The following is a 20,327-nucleotide window of genomic DNA, read 5'->3' on the forward strand; positions in this document are numbered from 1 at the left end:
ATCCACTGTCAAATGTAAGGAAGTGTGTTAAAATTAAAAGTAACATGATATTTAAGCGCATTATTACCTGATTTAATTATACCATTAGCAAATGTGAAAAAGCCATCTTAAATTTCGCGTGAGCGCAAAATATTTTCTAGATTCTGCAAAATATACTCAAGTGCAATAATAACCAAGGCAGAGAATGAACGTGCAATGGCAATTTATACAAAAACAAAATTTAGAAACTTGTTTCGCGAATAGTTATGTACAGAGTAGGTTGGGGTTGTTTCAATGAAATGATTTAAAAGGCCGCAGGTCTGCCGATTGTTAGAGTGCGCAAAGCAAAGAATGTAACTATTTACATGACCATCTACACGACCTTGATTAATGCATGGTGCTCTCGGATGTCGCTTTGTTTTTATTGCATTGTGGTTTTGATTTAATGCTCCGTTTGTGTTGAGGTGTTTACTTAACTCAAAATGCACTGAAACGTTTCCTAAAAATGCCCTTGAAAATAGAGACCTCGTAATCCCAGGACGTACAGGAAGTCAAGGCTTCAGATGGAAAAGCAAGTGCGTCACAGACCCCGGGTCCGAGCGAGAAGTGTCCGCGTTCCCTTCTTAATCAAGCCTTGGCAAAGACAATAGGTGTCACCCATGCGAGAGCTATTAGCTTTGCCAATTTCTTCTAGCTGTGTAATTTTGTTTTGAAACAAAGACAACATCATTCTTTTACGATTACTTGGTGTGAACGTAGCAGTGCAGTGTTTTAAATCGTTATCAGTGATGCTGAAATTATTTTAAGTGGTGGTGTTTGTAACTCATAGCATGACTGTAATAAAAAGCGGTTCATTGACTTTACCAAGTATTTTTTTTTTGGCTTCAAAGGAGACATAAAACAACATATGTTGCTACCTGTAAAACTGTCTCCAGGGCTATGACTCAGAGGGGGAAGAAAAAGATGTCATTAAGGGCAGAGCTGTAAACTTTGCAACTAAGGAAGTAGGTTTGAGTCTCGGCCTCGGCTAAACATCCTGTGATTCTGGGCACATCACTTAATCTCCCTGTGCATAAAACATTAACCCCTTCCCTGCGGGGGTAATTCCCCCATGGTGCGGAGGTGGGGGCGGGAGGGTGTGAGCGCGGCGCCGTGGTGCTCGTGGCAAGACCAGGTCGTCATGAGTCACGGTGGAGCTGTGCTCATGACGGCCTGGTCTCGTCACGACCCCGCCCACTGATTAATTTGCCCGCACAGGCGGGGAATTAACCACGCGTGGGCGGAGCGGCTCCATTATTACGAGACTAGGTCGTCATGAGCACAGCTCCACCGTGACTCATGACGAGCTGGTCTCGTCACGAGCACCAAAGGGGTTAATGTAATTTTGTGATAAACAAAACCAAACCGCTCTTAAAATGATTTAAATTCATCCCATCAGTGTGCACGGGACAGCAGCTCAAGCCTCATGGCATATGTGAGTATCCGATGTTTTATCCTTGCTAGAGGCTTCCATGCCATGTCACAGGTGGCATGTGTGGCCACCAGTTTGGTGGCTTGATGCTGTACTGGGGGTTAGGTGGAGCAATTAACATGCCGGAACAGGTGGGGATGTTTAATGCATATATTCTTACAGTGTGGTGTTTACCTTTACCACTGTGTGCCCGCATTTATTGCAAACATATATACATATTAAAGCAAATGGAGTTGCACCGCGAGTTAAACGCGGTCACTCCTAAAGGTAAAAGAGTAAGTTGGCCTCATACCATGAGCACCACTACTGCCCGGTAAACGGAAAAGGAAGAGGGACAGTAAGATCAAGTAGGATACTTAAACACAAGTCTCTCTGAGCACAACAAGGTGGGCAACAATCTCTAAAAGTAAGCATCGTACGGAGAACTTCAGCACATTTCGGTAAGTGTGGTTGTATTGCAAGCTGAACGAAGCAACATCTAGAGCCAAAGGAGGTGGTCTGTACCTTAAAGGAACACTCCTCACTGTAAACATAAACGCCGAATGACAAACTCCAAAGAAAGAGCCACTGTATGGTTGAGAGGTTTTGGCACATGAATACCGCGACTAAAGTTTAACACATTTAATGGTATAGAGACTTTACCTTTACCAGTGATGTTCATGACGTAGGCTTGATAACAGAGATTCCTTTCCTTTTATCCTTTTGCTCTCTATGCAGTCATGTCATATGGTTTAGCCCTTTGAATCTTTCTACCAGAGAACTCTGAAAAGCTCACGGGTGAGGAAATCTTCAATTGCTAATGCGCGTGCTGTGTATGTCCCAACATGACTCACAGCTGCTGTGCTGTTTGTTGCCTTTGCTGCAATCTGTGTGATAAAGGAATGGAATGGCCCGTGCGCGCTTTGGAAACATCCGATAAAGTGAGGGTCACTTGGTCCCTCTGCCGTGTTGTAACCCATGTGTTCCTCTCTTGGCCTATGCCTCAACGACTAGGGTGGTCCCGGACTTCGCAACGCAAGCAGCTCATTTCATTTTGCATATTGTGTGTACATAAATGACACAGACTTTCAAAATTGCCCCCCCATCAGAAAACTTTGTTTCAAGTAAAACGTTGAAGCAAATCTTCATTCCCCTTTTACAGCAGAAGCCATATGGAAACCTTTGAAAAAGCATCTAATTGAAAACAAGGCGCGTTATACAATGTCTATTACGGTGTGCAGCAACGTATGATCACATTTCAAATATTAAAATGCCAGACTCCATGGTCAGATAAGCTGATGTGCGATGTGTTTTTTTAGACCCATAGGGCAATATTAAATCATGAATGATCAATGTCATAATTATAATGCACGTAACAGCCAGTGCAGAGATTTGAACTGTTGAAACGCTGCGCTGTTCAGCTGCAAGTATGACCACCAGACTGCTAATTAAAAGTAAACCGAGAGAGAGAGGCCATGTTAAATGGATACAGATACGCAATATTACACGAAAACTAAATCTTGGCAATGAAAATGTTAATCCACCAAGTGAAGAAATCCGTGGATTAACATCCACCGAGTGCTAGAACATGTCATTGTAACACAATGTGCTGATGGGCAGCAGTGCCCAGTACCTAGAAATCAATTGGCAATGTAATAGTACATTGAAAGGCATGATCCTGACAAGTATAATAAACATTCACAACAGTTTGCTGTTGGTTCATTAACAATGGTAAACCTCCTAACCCGCTACTTATCGGGGAGGTGAGAGATGGAGCTGGTAAAAGCACGAGATCCGTGTATACTGCAGAAAAACTAAAAGTAGGTCCTAAAAATGGGAGCAGTTAAGGTTTACAAGTACTTGGTCCATGCTCCTATGGGAGGAAGGCTGAACACAAGAAGAGGCATGCGTGCCATGCACAAATGGTGACAAAGAATAAGAGACAGATGATGGAGCAAGCAAATAGGAATCCTGTGGGCGGGCTGAAGCCCACAGATTAAACACAACACATCTTCGACACAGCACATGCGCAGTCTAGCCAAGACCCAAAAAAGAAGTACAGCAGCAGCGACATTGACAGTGATGATGCGGGTTTATGTGGCGAATACTCTCATGCACTCTGCACCCACAGGCAAGCTCTCGTGAGAGGGCATGGCTAGTCTGGTTGCGTACAGTGAGAGGAGAGTGGTATATTTACAGGCTGTGCTAGGGGAAGCTTCACAGAGGACACATGGGTGCTGAGCGGGGGTGCAGCTTGGGGCTTAAGGGCTGGGGTCAGACTGAGAACTGTTTGGATTGTCGCCAAGGAAGAGACTCCTAACGAATCTGTCACACCACACCTTTCAGTACAAGTGCTAAGCTGCACACCACTGACAAGCAGTGTATCTTTAAGAGACATAAAACTACTGTGTTCACAGTGAAGGACTGGTGCTAGTGGGAGAAGTAAAGCGCTGGAGCCGGTAAGGATTAGCAATCCTTTGGCACATAACCCCGGCACAAGTCCCACTCCAAACATTTGTAATATGATGGACTTATATTACATAATACATGAAGCATGGTTGTGTTAGGAATTATTGGCCATCATTTTTATTATCATGAACGATTGGCAAGTGCCCATCATCAAGGGGGTCATAAACTATTTCAACAGGGTCATAAATCATTCCCCATCATAAATCCATCACAGTTGGTCATAATCCTGTCATAAATCATATAACACTTCAATTGTTGCTATGTCAACAATCATGCATGTCCCTTTAGGAGGTAAATTGAGTTTTAGTGTTAGAATTATCCTCTGTCCGCGAGGGGGGTGACTTCTCACTGCTGTTAGGCTCAACTCGCTACCTTTTCTGTCCATTTGTGCCCTTCTGCCCAGCCAGACTAGGCACTGTGTGCCATGCTACGCGTACTCCCCTGTCAGATGACTTACTGTGCTGTAAGGCATCCCCAGGTAAGTATCTCACACAATAGCAGTCTTGCACTTCCAACAACATTCTTCTGCCACTATGAATTGCTGTCATACACAGTACATGAGGCACTCACCCTTCAAAGTTTCTCAGAGATACACACTACTGAAAGTTCTCTCACAACCCGTACAGAGTAGGCCCTCTTAACTCCTTTCACAGAGTAGCAGTTGCACACTTTCAACAGTACTCTCACACCACTCAGATTTGCAGTCACTAACCGTACTTAAAGGACTGTAACACCTTTCAAAGTATAGCGTAGACAAGCTCTCACCCACCCTGCACATTCTACCACTGAACACACTCAAATGCTTCACGTGGTAGTAGTCACACAATCCCAAAAGCACTAACACACTCCTCATACAGATAAACATCAACACACTATCAACAGTACTCTGAAACTGTTCAGAGATTAGCACTTACCCCACAAATTAGTGCCTTCTCGTTGATTGGTGAGTTTGGGTGTCTACGATATTACAGATGGGTGAGTGGGTGAAAGCAAGAATGATTCAGTGGGTGTACGAATAGGTGCCCATGTGTAAGTATGAGTGACTAACTGCATGAAGGATGAGTGAATAAGTGTGTGGGGAGACAGATGGGTAACTGCATGAATGGAACCACTTTGGCTGATTCAGTTATTAGCAGGGCAACTGGAATAATGTGTTAGGATAGGGCCAAATTATGCGGCAGAGGTGACTAAATTATGCACCAAGAAAATGCAAATTATATGGCGTCATGCAGCACATTTCATGATAGCATTACTTCTTCAATTTCTCATTTTTACTCTTGCTAACACTGTCTGGGCACAGGTTGCAACAGATTAGTATCAGTTGACTACCCATATATAGCAATATGCAACATAAAGGTGACCAGTCAACCTTTGCAAAGGGTCCCTTGCTCACTTTGCCACTGGATTCAAGCTAGCCTAGCTGATGAGGGGTGTTACCCTGAAACTGGTCCCAGGATGCATGTTTCCTGCTCAGGGAAGACCTGGCTTGGCAGTTCAGCTGGACTGTTCCCATGAGGCACAGGGTCAAAACTGATTTGCATATAGCTGGGTCTGAACTGAAGTGGCGCAGTGAGGTAAAGAATGATGATGGATTCAATCCAGATCTGTGACTGGGGTGAGTGTGTCAATAGTTACAGCGCTCCGTCCATCATCTCCTTGTGTTAGCTTACTGCTTCTTGTGCCTAACAGACTGTCTCCCAATACATGTCTGGGTTTGGTGACAGCTACACTTTGTGCATGCCCTCTAGACAATCACAGGAAGTTGAGGCTCATTTGCATTCTGAATACTGATCTGCATTCATCTACATTCTGATGGCTCTTCCTGGGCAGCGACGAATGGGAGGGGCTGACACACTTCAATAGGTAGTGTTGTGTCCACAGACAGAGCACTGCTCTACCCCCCACAGGTAGCCTAGAGACAAGAATGGGTTGAAAGGGATCCTTGTGCACTTCAGAGAGATTCTTTGAAGTAATCCATTACATCAAAGGCAATTTTAGGTAGAAGTACTGGGTCTCTGACCCCCTAAAATCAGACACTTCTGGATCTTGAACGGAGCCTCTGCCAGGACTGCTGTGCTGCCTAAAGGACTCAATCAAATCAAAAATATCTTTATTCGGTTTTACATAGAAACCCTAAAAGTACACATTAAAACATACAAGTATTATCTTGAATTAAAAATTAGTACAATTTGGTACTTAAAAGACAAAATCATGTATTTCAATGCACTCCCATGGTGGCTAATCAGTTAGCTTGAGTATTGTAACACAGGCAGTATGGTTACATTAGTAGAGACCTACTTTGTTGCCCACCCTATCAATGGATGGGTTACCTGTTGCTACTCTTGGTTATTCCGGGCATTTCCTACCTAGTAATTTGATGGTACAACCATGGAGGTTAAAAAAATAAAAAATAAAACATTAAGAACAATTCATCCTTTATAAGTATTATAAAATGCCTTTTTTAATCGTAGTCCCTATCAGTAGTCACAATCTCACATCTTTGAAATAAAATGAATGGTTCTGAGGGATCGGAGAGCAGTGCAAAAACAGCAAATTAAAGCAGCTCATATTTCATCATCTGAAAGACCTTGTAATACGAGAATGGCTTGGGCACTATGTCTTATATTTCTTGCTCTTGTTAGTGGGGCAAAAAAGGTTTCGTTTTTTTGAGCCCTCTAATGAGAGTAAGAAATATAATACTCTACTGGACTGCTTCCCTGGAAGAACTGCTTTTCTGTGTGTTGCCCTGCTGCTTGCTGTTCCCTGACTCTGCTGGAAGGACTCTGCCTTTCCTCCAAGTGATTTCCAAGGGCTTACAGGCTTGCCTTTTGTTTTCTGAAGTCTCAGGGACACAAAAGACTTCCTACAATTCTGCTGGTGCTGCTGGACTCTGCCTTCTGGGAGTCCTACCCTTGCCTGAGGTGCTCCTTCGAAGCTCTGAGCCTCAGAAGTGGGTTATGCAGCTGTTTTCATAAAAAAATTACGCATTGCATTGACTGCATGAGGAATTCCGCCGCACCGCCCTTCGACACCGACGCACCGGCTGTCTGACGACATTGGTTCCACTGCCTGCACGGCTCGATGGCGATGCTCTGCACAGCTCAACGACTCACTGCATTCACTTCAACGGAGCTTGATGCAGACGCGCGACCCCTGACTAGGAAGTGGGCTTGCTTGATCTGTGAGTGACTGGATTTTGCCTGAATAAAGTGCACTTCAGGGATAGAGCTAGTGGACTAACACTGTACTTTAACAATACTTTTACTTTCCATTCTTTATAGTATTTTATATGTCAGCTTTGTGCGCTTCAACTAGGTCTTCAGTTTACAGAGCAATTAAAAGCCAATAGTACCTGTTCTTTTTACTAATAACAATCATTTTTCTTTGACATGCATTACAACTAAAAAAGAGTTACAGTAATTATTCCAAGTACACCTGCCTGCTAGAAAGCACATGTACGGTTCAATTAAAATTGTATGCAATGGTTATATACTTTATTTACATTTTTTATGTAACCATATGGCAACCACATTGAGGCAGTGGCCTGAGCTTTCGGGTGTAAGGCAGCGATGTATCTGGCATCTTCCTGTGAAATCTTCCATGTTTGGACTAAGTAAGATGCAAGGCCTGAAACCAAGTCCTATTTCACTTTCCGTAATTACTTTATAGACATCCCATGCTACCCATTTCATGTACTGTAACGCTTGGGTTTCTTATCAACAGAAGTTGGGGTAATGTTTTTCCTCGGTGGATCTAACATCTGATCCATCATAGCTTAATCTATGATTTTCATTCATATGATTTTTTCTCTGAAATCTCCTGAATAGCTCCTGGGAAACATATGAAATAGCAAAGGGCTATTTATATAATCACTGCTCATCTGCTTTTCCTATGTGGTTTACAGATAGTATTCTCTGGCTGCTTTACTGTGTCTCCAGGGCTTGTGCTTTTATCGGTCCTAGGTAAACTCAATATATTAATCTTTAATTTCCTAAATGCACCTCCCAAGCATGTCCATCTCTCAATCATACATAACTGCCATATACTAATTTCTGTCTGCTTAGCTGTGCCTCTAGGTCAAGGGCTTCTGTCAGTGGCAACTGGCAGAGGGGAGGGAGCGGGGAGACAGAAAACATTTTAAAAATCCACTTAACTTTTGTCTCTTCCCTTTGGTCCCTTCAGCCGCCTTCTCCTCTGCTTCCGTAGTGGGAGGAAACATGAAGCACGCAGGCTCCCTCACCTAAGCCAATCACAACGCTGCAATGAAGCGTTGTGATTGGTTTGAGCGCCGTGGTTAGGTGCTCAGATTGCATGTTCCTCACCAGGCTGTGTAAAGCGAGCCTTCGTGGGGAAAATGCAAAGTGTTCATGACTGGCCAGACAAAATGGGCCGGCCAAGCAGTCATGCGCACTTGGAGTGGGCAGACCACTCATCTCCCGTAACCCTAGCTCCGCCCTGTCCTAATCCAGCCCTTAGAAAAACAATAAAATGATAATAACCAGTTTTCATTTTATTTTTTCACTGAACCACTCTTAAAGCAGTGGGGGCACGCTCCTCCGCCTTAGTGGAGGAGCTGCCACTGGCTTCTGTTGCTCTAGGTGAACTCTATATTGGTCATCTGTCCCTCCCTCCTGGTTTCCGTCTGCTCTTCTCTGGATACCTAATCATACCTTTGGGCCTTGAGCTTCACTAGCGCCAAAGTGGATACCACATATTATTCTCTCACTATTTGACCTGCCTTCAGGGATTGGGCCACTGTTATTTCAAAAAGAACTCCTATACCTATTCATAACCGCTTAATAGTTCCCCATATTGACACCTTTAAAGCATGTCTTCAAACCCCAGGCACCGCACCCCGCATACCCTGGGGAGGTCTCGTAACAACTAATTTTCTTTTTAACTATGCGCTGTGAAAGGACACGCAAGACCTGATGCAAATCGGAGTCCTTAACGATTTTGCCAGCGCATGGAACAGTTCAAATGATGCAATGAACTACAATACAATATAGTGTGTGCCTTTGTGTTTGTGGATAGCTTGTCCCTCAGAGGAGCATCTTTTCCACAGTTAGGGCTCTGGAACACAGGATAAAAACAGCTAATCACTAGACTGAGAGGATTTAACTAAAGAACCTGTGCATGCTTGCATCTCTGCAGCTAACAGTGCACACTGCAGACACAATTTGGCCCAACAGAGAAGCTGGGTAGACAAGAATTTGATGAATTTTACAAGCTTAAGCCTTTGATTATTGATTCTGAGGTTGCAGCTGTCTTAATCCCAGAATCTGGCAATGCTGTTTAATACATTGAAGTCTAAAATCCATGTATAGAGGCCAATCGCTAAACGCCTTATTACAGTCGAGTTGTGATGTTTCCACTCGCCCGTAATAACTAATGTCACATCTGCTATAATAACTTATTACAGGTTAGTTGTGGCTTCATAATAGCTACCAGAGGCAGCAGCGAATGTGAAAGGATGTTCACACATCTTTACTGCTTGAGTACTGGCTTTTCATACTTCTCGTCTATTTTTATGTTTTTTTAATGAAGAGTGATCACCAGAAAATATTTTTCCCCATGCTATAGTTATTTACAGGAAAAATACAATTGCTACATGTTTCTAAACATCCTGAGCTACGTCACTTTTTAACCTGACACTTGTTAAACTGATTACAACATCTTTTTTGCAGTTGTCTGTTTTTTGGTGTTTTTAATTTTGCACTTCACATTCTACTTTCATTCTTCATCTCTGCAAACACACTCTCTTTCAAAAGAAAAGCAAGTACCAAGAATGTAAGTGATTTGTGGGAAGGGTGGCGTTGTGACCTTATAATACAAGGAACAAAAAAATCCTGCCATAAGTTAAAAGTATACTGTATGACACCTCGCAGTTCCACGGCCTTATAAAGGAACATAGCTTCTGCATCGTTCCTCTATATTTTTACAAAACTCCTCTGTGCCTTGTAGTCTCCTTATAATGTACGGCTGGGGTACTTTATCCCCTTTCAAATTGTTACATGTCATTGAATGCAGGTTAAATAGGGCTTTGGCCGAGTCGGTCTCGAGTATCTGCCTGACATTTAACTGCCTTTCCCCCCCCCGGACTTTTAGAGCCTCGTTTGTCCCTAATTCACACCGACCACTTCTACGCCAGCCCACCTCTGCAGCCAAATAGCCCCCCAGGACTCTGTTCTTGCAATAGAGTCTAGCTGAAGCAGCTCTCCGTCAGTCCTTTTTTGGTCTCGGCATCCTCGTGTAGGGTTCTCTTGTCCTCCGTGGTTCATCTCAGCTGGCAGATTCAAGGCAAGGCCTGGAAACGGTTACTTTGCACTTTGTAATATTCGTCTCGCATAGCTCCATAAAACTGCCACGTGGCGACGACGCTTTTGTCTGTGCACAGTCTGGCGCGAGGGCTGCATTTAGGGTGAATCTCAAACCTTTGCATGCATCGCAGTCCGTTGCTAGCACACGTCCACAGCAGTCCGGGAGTGCGCGTGCTCCTTTGAAGCACCCCTCCTCCCGGACACCCATCTCCAGGCACGCGGTGTCCTTCACGGGGAGCGCGAGCCCAGCTTGAGTCAAAGCTCCATTGTGGGGCCCTGGCTGGGCCCGGCTGTCGAGGGGGCGCGAGGCTCCCCAGGAACAGCTGCGATCATTGTACAGAGCTTCCTCTGGACAGCTGTTCCGTGGGCTCGGAGCATCTTTGGAGTTTGATACACCCTTCCTCCCAGCCGAACAGCTGTCCCGTGATTCAGGACGTAAAGACTCCGACGTCCGCAAATCCCACACAAGTGTTTAGATGCATCTCTGGCGTCTAAAGCCCGACCACGGACAACCCCGGGGAGGGTTCCCTGCCCGGCTGGAATTCACGCACAGGCGCGCGTGCAAGGGTACCAGTCGAACACTTCAATCGCACTTCCAGAGTGGCGTCTCTAGGACTGATTCTGAAGGGAGTGGGGGGCCACGGATAAAACCGCCAGGACTACTTACAAAAGGCGATCATGAAGAGTGAAATGTGTACATATATATATGTACACATATAGTAATTTAACCTTTTTAATCTCTCTCTGCATTAAATATTACCATGGCCAGCACAGTAGAAAAGTCTTCAGAGAGTATCAATCACTTCCTTTCTCCTCTTCGCACCACTCTCTTCTGCAGTCTCTCTTTCTGGCTCATAGTCAGGCCTGACTAAGCCTCTGCGCCATGACTAGCTTTACAGTTTGGCCTCTGAGTGTCTCTCCTCTCTAATTCTTGCTCCATCATCTGTGTTGCCCATTTCTCCCAATTGGTCTCAGGGGCTCTCTCATTGTGGTTGCTAAACAGTATAGCTTTCTGCTGTGTCACCCATAATGCAGAGCCAGGGCCTTTCTCTTACACTGGCTGCGGTTAGGGCCCGAATGGGAACCACAACCGGCCCAGGCAAAGTGCTCGGCCGCCCCCACTCCCGCCTTCTCCACTCGGGGGGTTGGATGTGCCGCCAAGCTCTTTGCCGGGGCCGGTTTTCGGCTGATTTTGGTACAGGGCCCCAAAACCGGCCCCCGCCCGTGCGGTGCACCGGGGGATTGTCCGGTGCCCGCTATGGCCAGTCCGGCCCTGGCTGCAGTGCCTGGTTTCGCACCCTAGATTCTTCACCCCCTCTTTTGCTACCATCCTTGACCTCACATTTGCTCACTCCCTTGCCACTCAGGCTGCTAAACCCTCACTGAGTCTCTGCTCTGTCGCCCATATCGTGGAGCCTCGGCTCTCTGGGCTTACCTTGTTAACAGAGCATGTCACTTCCAGGAGCTCTCCCATCCCCCAGGCTGTGCTTGAAACCTCGTAGTCTTGGCACTAATTAATATTCCTAGCATGTAAATATTGGTTTACGCTCTTCTTGTTAACCCTGTTGCGCAACAAGCTTTAGTTGACCTAATCTTGCTTTTCTTCAATTCTGCAGTGTATTTGATCAGGGGCGGCTGCTTCGTATTTGCAGAGGATCATCGCCCCACAGCAGTATTGACAGCCGGGATGGAGAAAAGCCATAGGCTTCCTGTGCCTCAGAGAGCATCAGAGCAGCTTGCTCAGGCCAATCCCCAACCTGCTTGCGAACTTGCAACTCAACATCCTCAGAAGACTCAAACCCTACCTTCCTGCTCCTAACCTTAAGGTTGCAGTGCAAGCCCTAGTGATTTCAAAGCTGGACTATGGAAGTGCTACGCTGTGTGGCTTGCCTAGAGTGAAGACGGCTCCTCTTAGGGTTGCCCTCAATTCTGCTGCTAGGCTCATAACTGGCACAAAAAAAGTCAACCATATCTCTCCGGACCTGTTAGCCTTTAATTGGCTTCCTTATGAAGCCTGGATACACTTAAAAATTGGATGCATGGCACACAAAGCTATCCACTACCAGACTCCGCAATAACTTGCGCAGAAATTGGAGCCCTCACATGGTTCGAGAGATTTCCAGAAGTGCCAGCACCCTAGGAGGAATCCTTCCACGTTCCTCTTCAAGAAAGAAGCCAAAAGGCTCCTAATGATGAAATTCTTACCTCAATCTGGCCTCGCCACTTGATGCCGTGGCCTAACCGTCGGTCCGTGGCCCGGTAGCCTGGACCATTTGAATGTTCGGTCTTTTCATGTCCGTGAATTTTCGCTTTGTATATTACGGCCTTGACATTTTATGTCTCAGGAGAATGTTTGATCACTTTTGACTGTGAAATTTTAGCTGTATTTACCATGTTGGACATTTAAGGGTCATGAGGATGTTCGGACACCTATGACTGTGTAATTATCACTTTGTTTATTTTCTCCTGCTGTGATATTTTATGTATATGATTCCCTCTCTTTAGTTACTCTTGGTTGTTTACATGTACTCTCTTGCCAAATATATTGTAAAGCGCTCTGATACCCCGGTGGTCATGTTCGCGCGATATAAAACTTTATTAATAAATAATTGAGAGCAGCATCTGGAGTGGGTAGGGAGCATGTGCTATGCGCATCAGTGACTGCTGGAAGAAGAGCACTGAGGCGGCCAACAGCGTCACTGCCAGGGAAGGTACGTTTTTATTTTTTTATAATTTTTTTCCTTATCCCCTGTTCCTCCGCTCCTCACCCCCACACTTTAGTTTTGCAGTGTTCGCCACTGGTATTGATTACACAACAGAGTTCATCTTGGCAGCCAAGTGAGTGAGGGAATAACCTCTCATTTTCAAACAAGAGGCTTAAAAAAGGCATGTCCTGTTGCATTGTGCCATCTCTAAAGTTCCAGAAACATTTTTCATTTTTCTGTGCACTCAAAATCAAACCTAGATTTGCCCATATTTGGGTTCCCAGACACACTGGAAACGTCCAGTTTGTTATTCTTTCATTAGAGAGTGAAGATACAATTCTGGGCTACAAATCAAAGTAATTCTCCACTCCTTCTAAACTTTTACAAATGCATGTGTCGCAACGACCTATTTTTTGTTGCCTAATTCCGAAAAAGTGGTTACTGCGCCTTTCTAATAAGGACCTTCTATAAAGGAGAAGAGGAGACGAGGCCTAGCAATTCAACTTTCAGCTGCCGAGCCTACAGACCCGTGTGCTAATGTCAGATGTCTCTATTCATCGCAGCGTGTGATCCTGGGCAGCTCAATTAATCCCCTTTGTCTAAAATGACAAAAAGTCTAAGTGCACGTATTTAACACTTATGAAAATCCCAGGGCTCATTGCATGCCTATGCTAATGAGCCAAACCATAGAGACACAATTTTCTTTTTGTGTATACTTTTATTTTTTCTCATGATATTGTTCCCAGTCTTCTGGACTTCCTCATTCCACACTCGGGTCTGATACTTATTTTTTTAAGACTGGGATTGGTATAAATTATGTTGACAGCCGTTGAATGCACTATACTGAACCATCTGTACAGTTTTAAAACAGCTGTTTCTACGTGAGAGTAACTCAACACTGGCTAACAGACTTTCCTAAAGCTTTGTTAGAAATTCTTAACGGAAATCTGAAATTTCAGACACAGTGAACCTTTTATACCAGACATATCAACTAACAAAATATTAAGAAACGCAAGAAGCAGTTCAGCGACAAACAATTGCACAGAATGCAGTAGGACTGTGCCAATTTTACAGCCAGACTACCAGTAGGCAGCCACGTGGTCACCAAGCATTAAATAAACACTCCGAGACATTTTCAATGGCGGACGATATTGGGTGAATATTAGTAGCACAACAAGCACACATTTCTCGCATCATTTGAAGATAAATTGCACGCATTTGAAGACAGACACTGACATTGGAGCCATAAACCTTGATAGTAAGAACAGTTTCCTGTTAACTTTGTTTAGGATCTGACAGGGCCTGTAATCCCAATCTTGGCACAAATGCGAGTTTGCATTTGAATTGGGATAAAACATAGAGGTAGTGTGAAATAACTACAACTTCCAGAACTTGAGTGGGAAAAAGTAAAATTCTGGGTTTCACAGCCCAGAACGAGGGAAAGTAATGTGTGGAACCCTGAACGGGGAGGTATTAACGCATCCAGTAAATACTTTGCCCTGAGTTATCAATATATATAATGTGCAGAATTACTGCACTGAACAACAGGCCCATTCGAAATGAGGGCCTTAGAGGCCTGTGATTTGGATAGGAAGAACACTCTGCCTCTTTTTGCATGTTCACCCCCATATTTATGGACTGATGCTTCTGGTTTTTCAACCCTGAGAGGAGTGCACTGAGGCCTGCTAACCAGACCCTAGTGCCAGGGTTATAATCAGCTACAAAGTGTAAATCGCATTGGCCATCTCCAAGTGGCAAGTACTGACTTACATATAAGCCCCTAGTATATAGTACCCAGTGTATAAGGCAATGTAAGACAGTGTCCACTCAGGGCTGCAGCACTGGATGTGCCACCATGTGTGCAACAAAGTACAACATGTCTCCCAGCCTGCCACTGCAGACTGAAAGGGCAGTGGTCACACTGCTAGTTCGACTTTGCCATTACCATTAATGGCAAAGCCACAACTTCCCTTAATAATATATGTGAGTCTCCCCTAAGGAAGGTCTATAGAGCCCTCTGGCTGGAAGCAGTATATTATTAAGTAGGACATGTAGATTATGTGTGTCATAGCAGCAAAATCCCCCAAATTGCTGTTTTGCTGTGAAAGTTAGTAGCCCCAGAGGCTAATACAGGGTTACAGGCTGGTATTCAGCCTGGCTAACGTCTGAATGAGACTACCTAACTGGTACTGTAAGAAATCAAATAAATCATGGCATTAAACCCGACCTGATGCCTGGTCAAAGTTAATGTTACAATTAAAGTAAGGCAAGTTTTAGAAGGTTGCCCACTCTGGACTCAAGTGGTCCAGCAGCCTCACACAGGCTGTGGCCCATAGACCGCTTTCTGCCCTCCTGGAGAGTAGTGGCAACCACTCCCAGGCTTAGGATCAAGTACAGCCTGCCACAGGGTGAGGTGTCACCTTCCCTTCGCAGGAAGCCACTCCGAGTGTTAGCCCAAAGTCAACCTTCAAAGAGGAAGCCGGCTTTGATGGGCAAATGCCGATAACCCTCGTGAGGGGCTGGCTACCTTTTGTTCCCCTACACGAAATGGAGATAGAGCCAGAGAGGGATAACCCATCCCCAAACCAGCTTTTCGGTGGGCATGTAGCCCCCAAGTAGCCACACGCCTAGGATGGGCTGCTGAGCTACTAACATCTGAGAAAGGGTCCTGCCATCTTGAGAGTGGCCAGAATGGTTCGGTTTGGGATTGTCAGATGCCAAACATCGTATAAATTGTCACCCTGAGGGCGGTGACCTGGGAACCCGTTGGCTAATGACTGCATTGTCCCCTCAGGGCACTTTAGCAGCATTAATAGGGCACTCCTGGCGCACTGGGCCCTTAAAATCCCCAGGATTTGGAAAGAAGACTGAAGGAGGACTGGCCTGCTGGCTTTGGATCTGCACAAAGATAGGCTGCACCGCCTGCTGGACTGCTCCTGCTTCACTTTGCACAGTGCTTAATTTGAGCCAGTGGTTTCTGGTGCTCGGCACCAGCACATAATTGGCAGCACCAGAACTTATGACGGTCTGCAACTTGGTGGCGCTGGCTGTCTAAGTTAGAAATGAACACAACAGTCATTTATTAATTCAATATACATTAAAACGGATTAATACCTACTGCCAAGCAATTCTAACAGCTTTGGGGGCCTGAAATAGCTTTAATTGTCACACCTTTAGGAGTGTGGTAGTTAGTTGTTTTGATACTGTGATTGGCAGCACTGAATGTGGAAATGGTTAGTGCAAGGTGCAGTGGCCTCCTGACGAGGGCCCTGGCAATTAATATTGTTGTTATTATTTTTTCTAATTGAGCACTGACTTTGGGCAAGTGAACTTTGGACTAGGGCTGAGACTCCTAGCTCCCGGAAAAGTTGATCCTCAGACCAGAGAAGTGACTTGAAGGATCAGCCTCTTGGTTTACGGTCTTCTTGCTTACTCTCTTGCACAGCAAGCTTTGGTGCCCTCATCTCACCTTTCTTCACCTCTCCAGTGTATTGATCACACAAAGCGTTCATCTTGGCAGCCAGGTGAGTGGGAAAATAACCACTTATTTTCAAATAAGAGGCTTATCGAAAAGACATGTACTGTTAAATTACACCATCTCTAAAATTCCAGAAACATTTCACATTTTTCTCCACACTTAAAATAGAGAACATCAAACCATTAGATTTGCCCATATTTGGGATCCCAGACGCGCTGGGAACGTCCATTTTGTGTTTGTTCCTTTAGAGAGTGAAGACACAATTCTGGGCTGCAAAATCAAAGTAATTCTCCACTCCTGAACTTTTACAAATGCATGCGTTGCAGCAACCTATGTTTTGTTACCTAATTCCAAAAAAGTGGTTACTATGCCTTCCTAAAAAGGACCTTCGATAAAGGATAAGAGAAGACGTGACCTAGCAATTCAACTTTGAGCTGCCGAGCCTACAGACCAGTGTGCTAATCTCAGATGTCTCTATTAATCGCAGCGTGTGATCCTGGGCAGTTCACTTAATCCCCTTTGTCTGAGTTAGAAACAGGCTAAATGTCAGTGTTTAACACTATATGAAAATCCTAGGGCTCACTGCGTTCCAATGCTAATGAGCCAAGCCACAGACACACAGTTTTCTTTTTGGGTATACATTTATTTTTTCTCATGATTTTGTTCCTAGCCTTCTGGACTTCCTCATTCCACACTCGGATCTGATACTTACCTCTCTTAAAACTGGGATTGGTATAAATTATGTTGACAGCCGTTGAATGCACTACACTGAACAATCTGTACAGTTTTAAAACAGCTGTTTCTACGTGAGAGTAACTCAACACTGGCTAACAGACTTTCCTAAAGCTTAGTTAGAAAATCTTACCGGAAATCTGAAATTTCAGACTCTGTGAACCTTTTATACCAGAGATATCAACAAACAAAATATTAAAAAACGGAAGAAGCAGTTAAGCGACAAACGATTCCATAAAATGCAGTAACTCTGGGTCAGTCTTACGGACAGAGTACAGGTAGGCAGCCACTGGGCCACCAAGCATTAAATAAACACTCCCAGACATATTCGATGGCAGACGATATTGAGTGAATATTAGTAGCACAAGGATACGCTTTCACACAACATTTGAAAACAAAATTGCACGCGATTGAAGGCAGACAGACACTGATTTGCGGACCAGATACCTCAACAGAAAAAACCATTTCCTGTTAACTAAATATAGAATCTCAATCTAGCTGAACCGGTAATCCCAATCTTGGTAGAAATGAGAGCTTGTACTTGATATGGGATAAAACGTAGAGGTAGTGTGAAATAACTACAGAACTTCTGTGGGAATAAAGAAAAATTCTCAGTTTTACATCCCAGAACGAAAGAAAGTAAGGCGTGGAACTCTGAACTGGGAGGTATTACCGCATTCTCTCTCTCTCTCTCTCTCTCTCTCTCTCTCTCTATATATATATATATATATATATATATATATACATACATAATTACTGCACTGAATCACAGGCCCACTCGAAATGAGGACCTTAGAGGTCTGGGGATTGGAAAGAAAAAATATTCCGCAGGATTTTCGCTTTTGACAGATAACTTGTGAAATAAAGGAAATGGGGTTGCCATATATTTTCATTGAAGTAGTAAAGATGCTCCTTTTAAACTTTATGAAGTGTTGTTTTCTCAATTGGTTGCAATCCCCATTAGCTTTGCAAGGATTGTTAGTTAAAACAATGTAAAAACATAGGAAAAGTCACCATTCTATTGTTTTGCATGAAGCCGTTCCAGCAAAATACATTTAGCAGAATTGATTTGCAAAATAATATTAGTAAACTTTGTGAAAAAGTTAATCAGAGACCACATTTTTCAGAGGATCTGTTTTTGGGAAAAGCTATAGATGTTTCCTTTACAATGCACAAAGTGTACTTGCTTTGTAAAACTGTGCGATCAAAGTGGACCTTTCACATGCCCCTACTTTCAACATGATAAAAATGTAACAATTTTGTAGCTTCAGGGCCACATCACACTACCTACTCCTTCGTCTCTAGATTGGCTGCCTCACTTTAGGTCATTAAGGACATTGTTTGTAGTCCTGAACCTTTCTCCTAAAAAAACATTATTTCCACTGTGCTAGTTCAATTAGTGCAATTGAAACAAAACAAGGCTACAACATCCAGAATGCATTCGGCCCTTAAATGAAAGTCTAGGACTAGAAATAAAGTTCGTAATCACCCTGCCTTCCACTCCAGTGCAGCCTTGTTCCTTTATTGGCTTAAAACCTTTGTAAAGGCATGGGGTGGGCCTATTGAGTTTACAGTGCGGATTCTGTAGCACTAAAACCACAGGTGGCAGAAATATCAGTAGCGGCGTATACCTATAATTTTATATTACATTTGTGGTTTGCGTTGCCCAAGGCATAAAACACAAGAAAATCATTTTGGTAGATATTAGTGCAATGAATATAACATACATCGTCCAAAATGCAAAACCAGACATGAACCTGCAAGAGCCATAAATGAGCTTCACAGCGCTTACATCATCTTAAAAGCATGAGCCCCCGCTGAGGCAAAAACAACGATAGCCAATAAATCTACCTTATGCAAACCACACGCAATACTTTCTACCAGTAACAATAGACGAATGTAGACAGCAATGCAATGAAATCTATCTGGAGACCACTATGCGCCAAAAAATTCTCTGTTTCTACCATCATTTGCAAATCACCAATCGCTTCTCCACCACTGTCTGCTCTGCTCATCTCTTTGCTTCTTCCTGAAGCATCCTCTCTCATGGTCTCCGCCATGAGGCGGCTTCTCTCTGAGACTACCCTTGCTCTCTTTGTTGGATTCACTATACGGTCCCACTCTCTAATGACAATTAAAGTTAGCGTGGACTTGCCACCACTAGACTCACCGTCTGGACTGATCGCCAAGATGTCTACCATGGCCGGTTGGGGCTTGATGTCCACATGAAGTTGTTGATTGGTTGGGGAGTGCAGAGAGTTTTCCAGCTGCCTGACGGGTGTAGCAGGAGCCTCATACGTCTTTGCCACCTGTATTTCCACCCTCTTTGGAAGGATTTCAGCTGGAGGGGCCACAGGAGTCTCGGCTTTCCGTTGAGACACCTCAGGTATTTTGGAGCCTGGGGAGTCCACTCTACGGAGTGGCAGATCCTGGGGTTTCCCAAGAGTCACCTCAGTCCTCCTGGGGATGGGCTCTGGCGGTTTATGCCCCGTCGCCTCACTCCTTTTGAGGCCGAACCTGGAGAGGCCAGAGCTGGAGTTTTCCACCTGCTTTGAAGAGATGTCGATGGAGATCTCGGTCCGTCGGGACATTGGCTCCGGGGCCTTTGGGCTGCTGAGCTCAACGCGCCTTAGCGATGGCTTGGGAGACTTCTGGCCAGATATGTCCACATGTCTGGCTTCTGAATTTCTTGCCCCGATCTCCTGGAACTTCTGTGTAGACACGGTTGACCTCAGAAGTGGATTGGGAGTCCGTCTGGGTGGACCAGTAGAATTTGGTGACTGGTCTACCTCTTCAACCTCAAAAGACCTTTTCAACGCTGAAAGATTAAAGAGAGATATGTTAATATCCATTGTCACTTTTCTATCGCTTTTTCTATGGAGACAATGTTAATCTACAAACATTACATAACATAAGAGAGTGATTGCACTATCTCCAGACTCCTAGCATTCAACATCTAGTCCATGCCCTGCACAATTCATTACTTCAAGACAACTCCTTCATAGAAATATGCTAGGTCCCACTCACTGGCCTTGCGATCTCAGACCTGAATTCTCTCGCTAGTATTCAGCCAGGCCCAACTAAATCAATATCACATTTGATGTTATTGTGGCACTTTTTGATTGAGCGTCACTTATTATTTTGTGTGAGGAAGCCACTATATTAAGTGCTTCAAAAGTTGAGTCCCTGTATTA

General features: G+C 44.3%; 1 protein-coding gene across 3 annotated transcripts in view; it reads right to left on the reverse strand.

Annotated features, from left to right (window-relative positions):
* SEPTIN9 (septin 9) overlaps positions 1-20,327 on the reverse strand; it is a 992,168-nt gene that overhangs the window by 387,673 nt on the left and 584,168 nt on the right. For all 3 annotated transcript variants that reach the window (XM_078654633.1, XM_078654635.1, XM_078654634.1), the window contains one exon: positions 19,304-19,951. In XM_078654633.1, the coding sequence (XP_078510759.1) occupies positions 19,304-19,951 (648 nt within the window). The remainder of the gene's footprint in view (positions 1-19,303; positions 19,952-20,327) is intronic.

This window comes from Lissotriton helveticus, chromosome 7 (assembly GCF_964261635.1).
Source record: "Lissotriton helveticus chromosome 7, aLisHel1.1, whole genome shotgun sequence".
Classification (NCBI taxonomy): Eukaryota; Metazoa; Chordata; class Amphibia; order Caudata; family Salamandridae; genus Lissotriton; species Lissotriton helveticus.